The following is a 16,579-nucleotide window of genomic DNA, read 5'->3' as shown; positions in this document are numbered from 1 at the left end:
TAGTATTCCTCGTCAGGCTAATATTGGCAAAAGCTTGTCGCTTCTCGGGACATACAAGTTCAGCCGCCTTCATCATGCATCGTTTAACAAAGTCACCGTCGGAATACGGCTTCGATGCTAATGCTATTTCGCTAGCAATTAGGTAGCTGGCTTTTACCGCTGCTTCACTGACTTCTCGGCTCTGGATGAAAGTTGACTGCTGTTTCCTCAGACCCGCCAGCAATTCGTTAATCTTATCTCTTCTCAGTTGTCCTTGCAAGCCGTCATATTTTTCGCTGTGATGAGTCTCGTAGTGGCGTCGAATATTATATTCCTTCAATACCGAAACTTGTTGCAAACACACCAAGCACGAAGGTTTTCCGTGCATCTCTGTAAATAAATAGGACGTGGTCCATTTTTCTTTGAAAATTCTACACTCCTTATCTACTTTTCTCCGTTTGGATAACGACATTTTGGCGAATGAGGGTGTAGCGGAGAGGTAGAGACCAAGGTATTAACAACGTCGTAACAAGCAGCAGATGGCGCATTGATACCGTCTGCTGTTTTCAGTCTGTCTCAGTGATGCGGCTTGTCTTCTACTCTGATGGAAAGAGTGCGCCCCTTAGCGGATGATCCATGAATTGCAGCGAATTAAAAATATTAATTCCATGTCTTTTATGCATTTTTTCCACTTTCAAATTATCCTGCGGGCCTGATCGAACCTCCTTGGGGGCCGGTTCCGGCCCGCGGGCCGTATGTTTGACACCCCTGCTCTAGAGCCAAACTGTTATAGACCTACAGTATATCTGTTATACACTGAAGAGAAATATGGAATTTTATTGAAATTATTGTATAATGAGAAAGGAAGTTGGAAGCAGTTTAACCTTTTAAAGTGTTTTATAGCAATACACAAGTAATACAAAGATGGTTCTATGAGGCTTGTGTGTAAAAGCCCACGTTTTCTTTTTGCGATGCATTCAAATGCATTGAAATCCGTAAACTGTAGTTGGTGTGATTGTATATGTAACAAAACTGTTAAGGATTTTCCTAAATGTATCAGTTACGAACTTTTCAAAACATTAACGCTGTGAAAAATAAGTGAAATATATATCTGTTACAGACCTATAAGCTCCGCCTTATCTCAGCTCACTGGTCACCATAGCAACACCCACCCGTAGCACGCTCTCCAGCGGGTATATCTCACTGGTCATCCCCAAAGCCAACACTTCCTTTGGCCGCCTTACCTTCCAGTTATCTGCTGCCAATGACTGGAACGAATTGCAAAAAGCTCTGAAGCTGGAGTCTTATATCTCCCTCTCTAACTTTAAGCATCAACTGTCAGAGCAGCTTACCGATCACTGTACACAGCCAATCTGTAAATAGCACACCCAACTACCTCATCCCCATATTATTACTTACCCGCTTGCTCTTTTGCACCCCAGTATCTCTATCTATCACTCCAGTATTAATGCTAAATTGTAATTATTTTGCCTCTATGGTCTATTTATTGCCTACCTCCTTACTATTCTACACTTGCACACACTGTACATAGATTTTTCTATTTTTCTTTTCTATTGTGTTATTGACTGTACGTTTGTTTATGTGTAACTCTGTGTTGTTGTTTTTGTCACACTGCTTTGCTTTATCTTGGCCAGGTCACAGTTGTAAATGAGAACTTGTTCTGAACTGGCCTTTGAATAAAAAAACATAAACTCTCCAAAATCTTCAATACATTTTTAACCTCGACTCTGCTGGGTCACTCTGTGAATGACACATTGACTACCCTTGGGTGGTGAATATGAACACTAGCATACTTCTTAAAATTGGGTCACGTATTGGCGTGCATTCTAAGTCATATCCTAGTATGGATATTGGATCGTAGTCCATGTTTCTCAGCCTAACCTCAACCTTTCTCATCTCACGCCCGTCACACACAAATTGTTCAGACATCTTCTGGTTCTGTCCACACTTCGCAACTACCCTTCTTTTCAATCCCTTTGCCCCTCTTCGTTTGTCCCTGAAACCATCCATCTCCATCTCCCTCATCATCTACCCCTGTCCTCTATGCCCTATCCTCCCTGATTCCTCACCGAGTGATATGGCCAGAAAAATAACTATTGAGCAGTAATTGGGTTCTATAGCCTATATAAATAGAGCCCAGTTCTCTCTGGTCAGGTCACACGGACCGGTCACAACACCAAAGGACAACAAATAGAACTCAGGCAACACGTCTGCATAGATCCACACTCCCAGTCACACATACCAAGACAAGGAGAGGACACATGAACTTGTGGTTTGTTACATTAGCACTTTTAATACATTAGCACTTTGTGGACTCTCTCCCCCAAAATGTTTTGTTGTAACCTCATTGCAATTCTGATTGTTTGTCATTCCGAATCAAGCAGTTGTTAGCTATTACCAATGTCTACCTCTTGGCCTGTGCTGTGAGTTGGTTAAAACATAATAATAATATAGCAACTGTTTTCCAAAGACACATACAGTAGAACATCCATCCTTGTTCCAAAGACACCTACAGTAGTACATGCATCCTCGTTCCAAAGTGACCTACAGTAGCTCATGCATACTTTTTCTGTATTGGGTGGCCCCAGCAGGAATCGAAAATACAATCCTGGCTTTGCAAGCGCCATGTTCTACCAACTGAGCCTCAAAGGACGGCCTGATATGGGTTGTTTGACTGGTTCATCTATCCAGGCCTGCAGGTGCAGACTACTCCACTGATGTGGAAAAGCAGTGAAGCACTCCCTGATCAGATTGACTACGGACAAATAAGACGGATGCTGCTCTGGACACACACGGACGGAGGGAGGGAGGAGGGAAGAGCTATGAAAAAGAGGGAGGATGATAAAGAGGGACAGGAGGGATGGAAAAGAGAGCAGGAGGGAAGGGACAGAGGTGAAAGGGGGGGAAGGGAGGGTAATAATCTCTGAGGTTCAGAGTCTGCATCCTTTTATCTTCCCAGCCATAAACAACACAAATGGGACTGAGAGACCGATTAAAATTCCACAGAGACCAGACAAAAACACAGGGACAAAGACAGCTAACCTATTCCCCCAGTACATGCGCACACATCTAATATGCAAATAGTCTCAAGTCGACAGAGAAGAGGGGAGGACAGGAAAATAAAACAGGAAGAAGGGAGGAAAGTAGGTCAGCTTCCTGAGAGAGAGCAAGAGAGCGAGCACTCTGCTCCACTACACACACACACACACACACACAACTATAGAAACAGATGTACCCGGTTGGGGGTCTAGAGCAGTAGGGTGAGGATCTAGTGGTCCACACCAGGCTTCTGTTTACATAATTTTTTTTGTATTTATTTAACATACCATCCTCCAAAGCATCCTTCAGTCCTTCCTTAAAGTAATCACTAGTCTAACACGATTGGATAGGTGAGCGCAAGGATATCACGCCATAGCTTCCACCAATCCGCTCATGCCCGTAAGATCAGTGATTACTGCAAGGAAGGGAGGAATAGCACATCAAATAATTATGCCTGCTCAGCTACAGGTCTGCAGCAGAAGCAGCACCTGCCTTTACAATTTTTTTTGTTGAAATGTGCAGTTTCAAATGTGAAATGGCTGTTTTCACATGTTGAGCTTTAATTTCACGTGAACCCATACTTTCACGTGTATTAAATAGAGTTGGCACCACCGTTTCTCGTGCGAGGAGAATAACATGTCGTTTTCACCTCACACGTCAATTGTAGTTTGACGTGTGTAATCACAAGTTCACATGTGAAAATCGAACTTTCAAATGTGCAATTGTAAGTTCACATGAGGGGGTGAAATAGTGTTATTCCCCTCACATGTGAAAAGGTCCCACATGTGGAACTGCAATTCTTTAATGCCATTCTGAAAAAAGGTTACTTTTTACCTGAGTAATAATTCGAGTGCATTATTTTTATTTCTGAGCCATCCACTTCATTATTATTGTATTCCTCCATGGTGTTACATTGATATACAGATAGAGTGCATTTGGAAAGTATTCAGACCCCTTGACTTTTTCCACATTTTGTTATGTTACAGCATTATTCTAAAATGGATTCAATTGTTTTTTTCCCCCTCATCAACCTACACACAATACCCCATAATGACAAAGCAAAGTAATAAAAAAAAAAAAATTGAAATATTACATTTACATAAGTATTCAGACCCTTTACTCAGTACTTTGCTGAAGCACCTTTGGCAGCGATTACAGCCTCGAGTCTTCTTGGGTATGACGCTACAAGCTTGGCACACCTGTATTTGGGGAGTTTATCCCATTCTTCTCTGCAGATCCTCTCAAGCTCTGTCAGGTTGGATAGGGAGCTTTGCTGCACAGCTATTTTCAGGTCTCTCCAGAGATGTTCGATCGGTTTCAAGTCCGGGCTCTGGCTGGGCCCCTCAAGGACATTTAGAGACTTGTCCCGATGCCACTCCTGTGTTGTCTAGGCTGTGTGCTTTGTGTCATTGTCCTGTTTGAAGGTAAACCTTTGCCCCAGTCAGAGGTCCTGAGCATTCTGGAGCAGGTTTTCATCAAGGATCTCTCTGTACTTTGCTCCATTCATCTTTCCCTCGATCCTGACTAGTCTCCCAGTCCCTGCCACTGAAAAACATCCCCACAGCATGATGCTGCCATCACCATGCTTCATCGTAGGAATGGTGCCAGGTTTCCTTCAGACGTGACGCTTGGCATTTCAGGCCAAAGAGTTCAATCTTTTTTCTCGTGGTCGGAGTACTTTAGATGCCTTTTGGCAACTCCAAGTGGGCTGTCATGTGCCTTTTACTGAGGAGTTGCTTCCGTCTGGCCACTCTACCATAAAGGCCTGATTAGTGAAGTGCTGCAGAGATGGCCGTCCTTTTGGAAGATTCTTCCATCTCCACAGAGGAACTCTAGAGCTCTGTCAGAGTGACCATTGAGTTCTTGGTCACCTCCCTGACCAAGACCCTTCTCCCCTGATTGCTCAGTTTGGCGTTTGGCCAGGTGGTCAGCTCTAGGAAGAGTCTTGGTGGTTCCAAACTTCTTCCACTTAAGAATGATGGAGGCCAATGTGTTCTTGGGTACCTTCAATGCTGCAGAAACGTTTACCCTTCCCCAGATCTGTGCCTCGACACAATCCTGTCTCGGAGCTCTAAGGACAATTCCTTCGACCTCATGGCTTGGTTTTTGCTCTGACATGCACTGTCAACTGTGGGACCTTATATAGACAGGTGTGTGCCTTTCCAATTCATGTCCAATCAATTGAATTTACCACAAGACGACTACAATCAAGCTGTAGAAACATCTCAATGATGATCAATGGAAACAGGATGCACCTGAGCTCAATTTTGAGCCTCATAGCAAAGGGTCAGAAAATCTATGTAAGAAAGGTATCTGTTTTATATTTTTAATACATTTCCAAAAAGTCTAAAAACCTGTTTTTGCTTTGTCATTATGGGAGTATTGTGTGTAGATTGATGAGGATTTTTACATTTATTTAATCCATTTTAGAATAAGGCTGTAACGTAACAAAATGTGGAAAAAGTCAAGGGGTCTGAATACTTTCCGAATGCACTGTACACTGCTGGGTAGAAGGAGGATGAAACCATACCACTTGCTGACCACACTTTGTCTAGCCTGTGTGTATGTCATGGTATCAACCATGAATAGGGTAATCCCAATCCCTGTCCACAATATTTCCAAGTCCAACTTTCTAGATGCTACAAAGTAGCCATAAACACAGATCACAAAATGTATTTTATCTTTCTCCAACACATTCAAGCTAAGCTCTCACACACACACACACACACACACACACACACACACACACACACACACACACACACACACACACACACACACACACACACACACACACACACACAGTAATGAAGGATGAATTTGAGGGCAAGGAGATTAAAGAAACCTCATTTTCTATTGATCACAAAAGAGAAACCTTCTCCATGGTCCCTTTCCAGTCTCCATTTTCAATAAAAACTAAGGAATTGGGAATGGACAATATCAAGTTCATCCTCTTCCAAGCATTTTTTTTTTTGACTACTGTTAAATCAGTCTCTACAGAGCACGGAACAGTAAAATCCACCAGCTCAGACAGACAATACCCTCAGTAAATCAGAGTATGGGGAGAACTAGGATGTCCACTAGATAGCACAGTCAAAGACAAAATTCTTACAACTTAATGAAAACAAAAATCAGCTTTTTAGTATTAAGGTTAGGCTTAGGCATAAGGTTAGCACTGTGGTTACGGTTAGGTTTACAATCACATGTTAAGAAGATCAATTGTAGAATAGGCGGGGGTGTTTATGACTTTGCGGCTGTGGTAACTAGTGACAACCGAGGACTACTGTCTCGTGTGCATGATGGAGTTGCCCTGTAAACCATCGAATTTAGGAAAATTCCACAAAGTTTCGTTATTTCGTAAAACCCTTTTTACGCTCGAAATTGATCACAACGGACGGCCGCTCTTCTGAGAAAGCGCAAAACCGTGCGCTATAGTAACTCACCATTAAACACTGTCGATTGACCCGTTTTTCCCTCGATTCGCCCCAAAGCATAGTCTGTTTTTTTTGTGGGTGGGAGGGGAGACCTCAGAAACCATCAACACTTCCGATGTGACATTAACAGAAAAGCAAGCGTTTGGAACAACTCCGTCCCTCATACAAACATCTGACTTCCAACCGCACCACTGCCCCCCCCCCCCCCCCCCAGTATCCTCAGTGATGCCAATAACCGGGGTCCTCCATTTCCAAAATGGACGCTCTTGATATATGAAATAAACTACAATCTATCCCATTTGATCAGATTGGATTACATATTTGTAGTCTATTCAAAACACTGGTGGTAAAGTTATTTACTGTATTTTAGCAATGCGTAAAGGCGCTCTAAAAGTCCTAGGCTATCGAGTGACATTGACAGGAGAAGCGGGGCGGAGAGAATGAGTACGGGAATGTAAAATCTCAGTATCTACCCAACAGTATCAATAACAGGAAAGATAAATACACCACTTCTACGCCCCGTATTTATATGGAAGAGCAGCAAAGTAAGTTACTTTGCACAATGGTCTTACCCGAAATCATCGTCCATAGATTTGAAGAAAAATGTATAGTTGGGTTTATTGAGGGCATTTTTGAAGTCGGCAAGAGTAACCCTGTCGGCAGCGATGGGCAACTTGACCAGGTACGGAGTTTCCTGGTCGTCCAAATGATAGATAATTTTGGTCTCCCCCATGGCGAACCGCTGGGGAGGGTAAATCCGGTTACATCCAGCTCCGTGTCCGCTCTCTCCCTCCCTGGCGTTGGATATTCCACAGTGTCTCCTCTAGCCTGTTTCCCGGCTGTTGTCAACTCTTCGCTCCACTTCGTGAGGCGGACCCTGCACGACGCCAACTGCGGACAGATGTGTCCAAATAAAACACGTAAAAACGTGGTATTATTTTTGTTCGTTGCAGTCTCTCATCACAAAATAACGGAATTGGGTTAATTTGCCCCTGTTATGAGCCTCGGATTGCGCTCTACATCGGCGGACACCGCTTTCCCTGCTCGTTGTAACATCTGTCCGCCGATGTGGGAGAATAGCCCCTCCTATCGACATTCCAATGAAACTCCCTCTAGAGGACTGGGAATGAAATGAACAAGACATTTGATTTTAACTCTTGAAGATTTAGAAAATACGGATAGATTTGGATCATGTAGCCTATAAGGAAAAACGTCTTAGCCTACCAGTAATGGCCATTTGTCTGTCTGTTGTTAGATCATATGCGATGTGTTTGGTGTCAAGGCTTAGTTTAGGTTGGCAAACCTCTCATCATTATATGCCTTCAGGTAGACCTTTCCCGATAGCCACGGAACTTGCTCACGAGTGTTTTAAACACATCGTTCCAACAACAGCCGAAGATGTAACATGCGTTTCCCAAAACACCACGGAGAGAGAGCGTTTGCTAAGTGCGTCTTTGGAGCAGTAACAGCCACTGGCATGTTAAGACCTAACGTGAAGGATGAGCTGGGAGAGGAGAGGATAAGAGAGGAAAGAAAAGGAGGAGAGCTGAAGGAGAGGTGTCGTACCCAGTGTATTCCTGGTTGATATTAGTTTGGGAGTGGGACAGAGCTTGGACAGTGGTTTAACTCATGCTTTTCAAAAATGTACGTTTGGCCTTTCCGAGTGGCGCAGCAGTCTAAGGCACTGCATCACAGTGTTGCGGTGTCACTACAGCCTGGGGTTCGATCACATTGCTGAACAATTCATCAAATGGCCACCCGGACTATTTACATTAACCCCCCACCCCCTTTGTGTTTACACTGCTGCTACTCGCTGTTTATTATCTACGCATATTCACTTTACCTCAACCAACATGTACAAATTACCTCAGCTAACCCGTAACCCCGCACATTGACTTGGTACCGGTACCCCCATTATATAGCCTTGTTATTGTTATTTCATTGTGTTACTTTTTATTTAATAAATATTTTCTTAACCAACAATGCATTTCAAGAAACAGAGTCATTGTCCTGTTGGTAGGTGAACCTTTGCCCCTGTCTGAGGTCCTGAGCGCTCTGGAGCAGCTTTTCATAAAGGATCTCTCTGTACTTTGCTCCGTTCATTTTTCCCTCAATCCGGATTAGTGTCCCTGCCACTGAAAAACGTCCCCACAGCATGATGCTGTCACCGCCATGCTTCACCATAGGGATGGTGCCAGGTTTCCTCCAGACGCTTGACATTCAGGCCGAAGAGTTCAACCTTGGTATTCTCACGAGAGTCCTTTAAGTGCCTTTTGGCAACCTCCAAGCGGGCTGTCATGTTTCATTTACTGAGGAGTGGCTTCCATCTGGCCACTCTACCATAAAGGCCTGATTGGTGGAGTGCTGCAGAGATGGTTGTCCTTCTGGAAGGTTCTCCCATCTCCACAGAGGAACTCTGGAGCTCTGTCAGAGTGACCATCAAGTTCTTGGTATCCTCCATGGCCAAGGTCCTGCTCCCCAAATTGCCCCATTTGGCCTGGGGGCCAGCTGTAGGAAGAGTCTTGGTGGTTCCAAACTTTTTCCATTTAAGAACGATGGAGGCCACTGTGTTCCTGGGGACCTTCAATGCTGCAGAAATTGTTTGGTACCCTTCCCCAGATCTGTACCTCGACACAATCCTGTCTCTGATCTCTACGGACAATACCTTAGACCTCATGGCTTGGTTCTTGCTCTGACATGCACTGTCAACTGTGGGACCTTATATAGACAGACAATCATGTCCAATCAATTGAATTTACCACAGGTAGACTCAAATCAAGTTGTAGAAACGTCTCAAGGATGATCAATGGAAACAGGATGCACCTGAGCTCAATTTCGAGTCTCATAGCAAATGGTCAGAATACTTATGTAAACAAGGTATGTGTGTTATTTTATATACATTTGCCCTAAATTCTAAAAAACCTGTGTTCACTTTGTCGTTATGAGGGGTATTGTGTGTAGATTGATGAACAATTTTTATTTCATCAATTTTAAAATAAGGCTGTAAAATGTAGAAAAAGTCAAGGGGTCTGAATACTTTCCGAATGCACTGTATATTTAAAGAGCTTGTAAGAAAGGCATTTCACTGCACTAGTGCACTTGTGACAAAACTTGAAACTACAATCCACCCTTCTGTCCACATGAGACCTTAACACAGCTACTGAAGATAACATGACCTGTGTAGAGCCCCACAATGGGGGTGTCATAATACCCATAAAACCTAGGGGTCAAAAAGGGAAATGGTTCCAATCATTTTTCCACCATTCATTTCTCCCATAGTGGATTTTAGAAACACTAGTATCTTGCTAGCTGGATCGAATTATACGTTTGCTGGCCAGAGAAATGATTAGCAACATTAGCCAACTTTACTCATCAAATAATTGAGTTCATGTTCTGAAAATTAGCTGGCTAATAAAGTCAGACAACTAATGTTAGCTAGCTAACGTTACAACATCAGATGAGCTAACGTTAGTAACCCAACCAATTTGCTATAATATTAACTGGTAACGTTATATATGGATGTAAAGACAGTTTCAGGTTGGATATTCAATGGATATTTGAGCTTTTAAACCTCAATAGCTTTCAAACCACTTGAGCCACAGACTCCAAATAAGTGTCATGATGTTGGAAAAATTGTGCACAACATTACACAGGTCTTATTTTCCCGATTTGGACATTAATTCACATTGCAAAGCTAAATAAACGTGGAAATGTGAGCAGCATTTTGTATTCCCAGTTGAATTAGTTTGGGAGCGTAAACAAAGTCAAAACTTTTTTTACACTCGAATTTCAATCTCCTTGGTCATGTGACCTACTGACCTCAAACAAGGTTCAGAATGTGCACTCAGTGGGGCTACACATTGCACACACTTTAGTTTGTCCCTTTTCATCTCACGCAATTTTACATACATTTTTAAAACTTTAACATTTCAATAACTCCTTGGTCATTTGACCTACAGACTTCAAACAAGGTTCAGAATGTCCATTGACTACCATTCTATATTGCACCCCCTTTAGTTTGTCCATTTTCATCTCACACGATTTTACAGCAACTCTGGACACGCGCCGGGCCCTTCTCGCGGATCTCCCCAGCTACGGCGCTCGCCTGCCCCACACATTGCAGACTTGAGGTGGAGACTAAACCCATTGGCCCCGCAGTGATAGGGCATTGCATGGATCTGGCTCATGCCCTACGAAGTGGGGAGAGGTATCTCCAGCTTGTCTCCCCAATTTTCGTGGTATCCAATCGCTAGTAATTACTATCTTGTCTCATCGCTACAACTCCCGTACGGGCTCGGGAGAGATGAAGGTCGAAAGCCATGTGTCCTCCGAAGCACAACCCAACCAAGCCGCACTGCTTCTTAACACAGCGCGCCTCCAACCCGGAAGCCAGCCACTAATGTGTCGGAGGAAACACCGTGCACCCGCCCCCCTCGGTTAGCGCGCACTGCGCCCGGCCCGCCACAGGAGTCGCTGGAGCGCGATGAGACAAAGATATCCCTACCAGCCAAACCCTCCCTAACCCGGACGACGCTAAGCCAATTGTGCGTTGCCCCACGGACCTCCCGGTCGCGGCTGGCTGAGACAGAGCCTGGGCGCGAACTCAGAGACTCTGGTGGCGCAGCTAGCACTGCGATGCAGTGCTCTAGACCACTGCGCCACCCGGGAGGCCCCTTGGGAGGCTTACATTTGATGTGGGTAGTACCATCCATGCCAAGTGATTTGCTGCGGAACCATAAAACGGGCGGAAGAAGCCTAGGTTCCCACTGGGCACGGATCACTGAATGTCATCTTGATGAAATTCAAAAAGAGCATACCCACCTGTCGCGGTCTTACTCAAATCACCCGTGGGGTGACTGTGACCCCATCATGTCAAAGTGAGGAATATCGATGAGGCGCTGGTAAAGGTGGCTCTGTGGCTCTGTCCCAGAGGGCTGATCGGGCAAGCAAATGATTGAAAGAGGATGATTATTTTCTGTTGCTTCTTCCGACACCCGGTCGATGGTGACGCTAGATACTGCAATGGGTATTTGGTTCTCAAGCATATAAGTATTGCACTGGCACTTGATGTTGATTGGGTGTAAAAACCCAGTTAAAGTCCGCTGAAGGTTAGTAGCGGCAACTGATGTCCAGTTTGTAAGACAGAAAAGCCTCTGATAATACCACTGGGTGTGACTCGAATGGATGTTAATTTGATGATATCTGACCGTAGCATGCTACCCTTCGCTGTCACACTCAAACCACCTTCGGGGTGGCTGTGACCCCTCAAAGTGAGGAAATTCGATGAAGCGGGGGTAACCGGCGGGACATAATTAAGAGTCTCTTGAGATAGCCGAATGCCTCGTCATCTAATTAGTGACACGCATGAATGGATGAACAAGATTCCCACTGTCCCTACCTAATATCTCGCGAAACCACAGCCAAGGGAATGGGCTTGACAGAATCAGCGGGGAAATTAGACCCTTTTGAGCTTGACTCTAGTCTGGCACTGTGAAGAGACATGAGAGATGTAGAATAAGTGGGAGGCCTTGGCCGCCGGTGAAAAACCACTACTCTTATCCTTTTTTCACTTACCGGTGGGGGGGCGTGCCCTGGGTGAGACCCGCTCCGGGGACAGTGGCAGGTGGGGAGTTTGACTGGAGCAGTACACCTGTCAAACGGTAATGCAGGTGTCCTAAGGCGAGCTTAGGGAAAACAGAAACTTCCCTTGGAGAAAAAGTGCAAAAGCTCGCCTGATCTTCATTTTCAGTATGAATACAGACTGTGAAAGCGGGGCTTCACAATCCTTTGACAAATTCCGGCGCCGACCGAGATGGCCGCCTCGCTTCGCGTTCCTTGGAAAATATGCAGTATTTTGTTTTTTTATGTGTTATTTCTTACATTGGTACACCAGGTGATCTTAGGTTTCATTACATACAGTCGGGAGGAACTACTGAATATACGATTAACGTCAACTAACCATCGTTCCTACCAGGAATATGACTTTCCCGAAACGGATCCAGTGTTTTGTCTTCCACCCAATACAATGGATCTGATCCCAGCCGGCGACCCTACGCGACGCCGTAAAAGGGGCAAACGTAGCGGTCTCCTGGTCAGGCTTCGGAGACGGGCACATCGCGCTCCACTCCCTAGCATACTACTCGCCAATGTCCAGTCTCTTGACAATATGGTTGATGAAATCCGAGCACGGGTAACATTCCAGAGAGACATCAGGGATTGCAACGTGCTCTGCTTCACGGAAACATGGCTAACTCAAGAGACGCTAACGGAGTCGGTGCAGCCAGCTGGTTTCTTTACGCATCGCGCCGACAGAAACAAACATCTTTCTGGAAAGAAGAGGGGCGGGGGGGTATGCCTTATGATTAACGAGACGTGGTGTGATCATCATAACAACACACAGGAACTCAAGTCATTCTGTTCACCTGATCTAGAACTCCTCACAATCAAATGTCGACCGCATTATCTACCAAGGGAATTCTCTTCGATCATAATCACAGCCGTATATATTCCCCCCCAAGCAGACACATCGATGGCCCTGAACGAACTTTATCTGACTCTTTGTAAACTGGAAACCACACACCCTGAGGCTGCATTCATCGTAGCTGGGGATTTTAACAAGGCTAATCTAAAAACAAAACTCCCTAAATTCTATCAGCATATCGATTGTGCTACCAGGGCTGGTAAAACCCTGGATCATTGTTATACGAACTTCCGCGACGCATATAAGGCCCTCCCCCGCCCTCCTTTCGGAAAAGCTGACCACGACTCCATTTTGTTGATTCCAGCCTACAAACAGAAACTAAAACAACAAGCTCCCGCGCTCAGGTCTGTTCAACGCTGGTCCGACCAATCTGATTCCACGCTTCAAGACTGCTTCGATCACGCGGATTGGAATATGTTCCGCATTGCGTCCAACAACAACATTGAAGAATATGCTGATTCGGTGAGCGAGTTCATTAGGAAGTGCATTGACGATGTCGTACCCACAGCAACGATTAAAACATTCCCAAACCAGAAACCGTGGATTGACGGCAGCATTCGCGTGAAATTGAAAGCGCGAACCACTGCTTTTAACCAGGGCAAGGTGACCGGAAACATGACCGAATACAAACAGTGTAGCTATTCTCTCCGCAAGGCTATCAAACAGGCTAAGTCCCAGTACAGAGACAAAATTGAGTCGCAATTCAACAGCTCAGACACAAGAGGTATGTGGCAGGGTCTACAGTCTATCACGGATTACAAAAAGAAAACCAGCCCCGTCGCGGACCAGGATGTCTTGCTCCCAGACAGGCTAAATAACTTTTTTGCCCGCTTTGAGGACAATACAGTGCCACTGACACGGCCCGCTACCAAAACCTGCGGGCTCTCCTTCACTGCAGCCAAGCTGAGTAAAACATTTAAACGTGTTAACCCTCGCAAGGCTGCAGGCCCAGACGGCATTCCCAGCCGCGTCCTCAGAGCATGCGCAGACCAGCTGGCTGGTGTGTTTACGGACATATTCAATCAATCCTTATCCCAGTCTGCTGTTCCCACATGCTTCAAGAGGGCCACCATTGTTCCTGTTCCCAAGAAAGCTAAGGTAACTGAGCTAAACGACTACTGCCCCGTAGCACTCACTTCCGTCATCATGAAGTGCTTTGAGAGACTAGTCAAGGACCATATCACCTCCACCCTACCGGACACCCTAGACCCACTCCAATTTGCTTACCGACCCAATAGGTCCACAGACGACGCAATCGCAACCACACTGCCCTAACCCATCTGGACAAGAGGAATACCTATGTGAGAATGCTGTTCATCGACTACAGCTCAGCATTTAACACCATAGTACCCTCCAAACTCGTCATCAAGCTCGAGACCCTGGGTCTCGACCCCGCCCTGTGCAACTGGGTCCTGGACTTCCTGACGGGCCGCCCCCAGGTGGTGAGGGTAGGTAACAACATCTCCACCCCGCTGATCCTCAACACTGGGGCCCCACAAGGGTGCGTTCTGAGCCCTCTCCTGTACTCCCTGTTCACCCACGACTGCGTGGCCATGCACGCCTCCAACTCAATCATCAAGTTTGCGGATGACACTACAGTGGTAGGCTCGATTACCAACAACGACGAGACGGCCTACAGGGAGGAGGTGAGGGCCCTCGGAGTGTGGTGTCAGGAAAATAACCTCACACTCAACGTCAACAAAACAAAGGAGATGATTGTGGACTTCAGGAAACAGCAGAGGGAGCACCCCCCTATCCACATCGACGGGTCAGTAGTGGAGAAGGTGGAAAGTTTTAAGTTCCTCGGTGTACACATCACGGACAAACTGAATTGGTCCACCCACACAGACAGCGTTGTGAAGAAGGCGCAGCAGCGCCTCTTCAACCTCAGGAGGCTGAAGAAATTCGGCTTGTCACCAAAAGCACTCACAAACTTCTACAGATGCACAATCGAGAGCATCCTGTCAGGCTGTATCACCGCCTGGTACGGCAACTGCTCCGCCCACAACCGTAAGGCTCTCCAGAGGGTAGTGAGGTCTGCAGAACGCATCACCGGGGGCAAACTACCTGCCCTCCAGGACACCTACACCACCCGATGTCACAGGAAGGCCATAAAGATCATCAAGGACAACAACCACCCAAGCCACTGCCTGTTCACCCCGCTATCATCCAGAAGGCGAGGTCAGTACAGGTGCATCAAAGCAGGGACCGAGAGACAGAAAAACAGCTTCTATCTCAAGGCCATCAGACTGTTAAACAGCCACCACTAACATTTAGCGGCCGCTGCCAACATACTGACTCAACTCCAGCCACTTTAAAAATGGGAATTGATGGAAATTATGTAAAAATGTACCACTAGCCACTTTAAACAATGCCACTTAATATAATGTTTACATACCCTACATTACCCATCTCATATGTATATGTATATACTGTACTCTATATCATCTACTGCATCTTGCCATCTTTATGTAATACATGTACCACTAGCCACTTTAAACTATGCCACTTTATGTTTACATACCCTACAGTACTCATCTCATATGTATATACCGTACTCTATACCATCTACTGCATCTTGCCTATGCCGTTCTGTACCATCACTCATTCATATATCTTTATGTACATATTCTTTATCCCTTTACACTTGCGTGTATAAGGTAGTAGTTGTGGAATTGTTAGGTTACTTGTTGTTATTACTGCATTGTCGGAACTAGAAGCACAAGCATTTCGCTACACTCGCATTAACATCTGCTAACCATGTGTATGTGACTAATAAAATTTGATTTGATTTGATTTTGATTTGATTTGAATTTTGGGCTTTTAAGCAGGAGGTGTCAGAAAATTTACCACAGGGATAACTGGCTTGTGGTGGCCAAGCGTTCATAGCGACGTCGCTTTTTGATCCTTCGATGTCGGCTCTTCCTATCATTGTGAAGCAGAATTCACCAGGCGTTGGATTGTTCACCCACTAATAGGGAACGTCAGCTGGGTTTAGACCATTGTGAGACAGGTTAGTTTTACTCTACTGATGATGTGTTGTTGCAATAGTAATCCTGCTCAGTACGAGAGGAACCGCAGGTTCAGACATTTGGTGTATGTGCTTGGCTGAGGAGCCAATGGTGCGAAGCTACCATCTGTGGAATTATGACTGAATGCCTCTAAGTCAGAATCCCCCCTAAACTTAACGATACCGTAGCGGCGCGGATCTTCGGTTGGCCCGGGATAGTCTGCCTCTTTTGGCAGGTGAGTTGAGCCGTTCGTGACTGGGTTGGGGTGCAGCTGAATGAGTTGCCACCCCACTCCTGATGTACACCACATGTTTGTGGGGAACCTGGTGCTAAATCACTCGTAGATTACCTGATTCTGGGTCAGGGTTTTGTACATAGTAGAGCAGCTCACTCGCTGTGATCTATTGAAAGTCAACCCTCGACCCAAGCTTTTGTCAGGGACAGAAGGCGTCTTCCTCCACCTTTACTTACAGGTTACCAGGTGCATGCCAGGGGCCAGACACAGAGTGTGAGAGAGCCCAGGCAGGCAGGTAGATGGCGTAAGACATTGACATTGGGCTCTGGATAAGTAAGGGGCTAGGTGGTGGTCGCCCATCCGCCCGGGCCCGTCCTCT

The 16,579-nt window shown here is 45.6% G+C and overlaps 1 protein-coding gene across 4 annotated transcripts in view; it reads right to left on the bottom strand.

Annotated features, from left to right (window-relative positions):
* LOC129832120 (segment polarity protein dishevelled homolog DVL-3-like) overlaps positions 1-7,570 on the bottom strand; it is a 55,051-nt gene extending 47,481 nt beyond the window's left edge. The window contains exon 1 of one of the 4 annotated variants that reach the window (XM_055895901.1): positions 7,046-7,570. In XM_055895901.1, coding sequence (XP_055751876.1) covers positions 7,046-7,206 — 161 coding nt within the window. In that variant the 5' untranslated portion in view covers positions 7,207-7,570. Of the gene's footprint in view, positions 1-6,482; positions 6,662-7,045 lie in introns of those variants that run through there. The other 3 variants (XM_055895900.1, XM_055895902.1, XM_055895903.1) reach the window with 3 other exon arrangements.
* Between the last annotated feature and the right edge of the window lie 9,009 nt (positions 7,571-16,579).

This window comes from Salvelinus fontinalis, chromosome 33, assembly GCF_029448725.1.
Source record: "Salvelinus fontinalis isolate EN_2023a chromosome 33, ASM2944872v1, whole genome shotgun sequence".
NCBI classification, from domain to species: domain Eukaryota; kingdom Metazoa; phylum Chordata; class Actinopteri; order Salmoniformes; family Salmonidae; genus Salvelinus; species Salvelinus fontinalis.
This window is presented reverse-complemented; position numbering and strand designations above follow the sequence as displayed.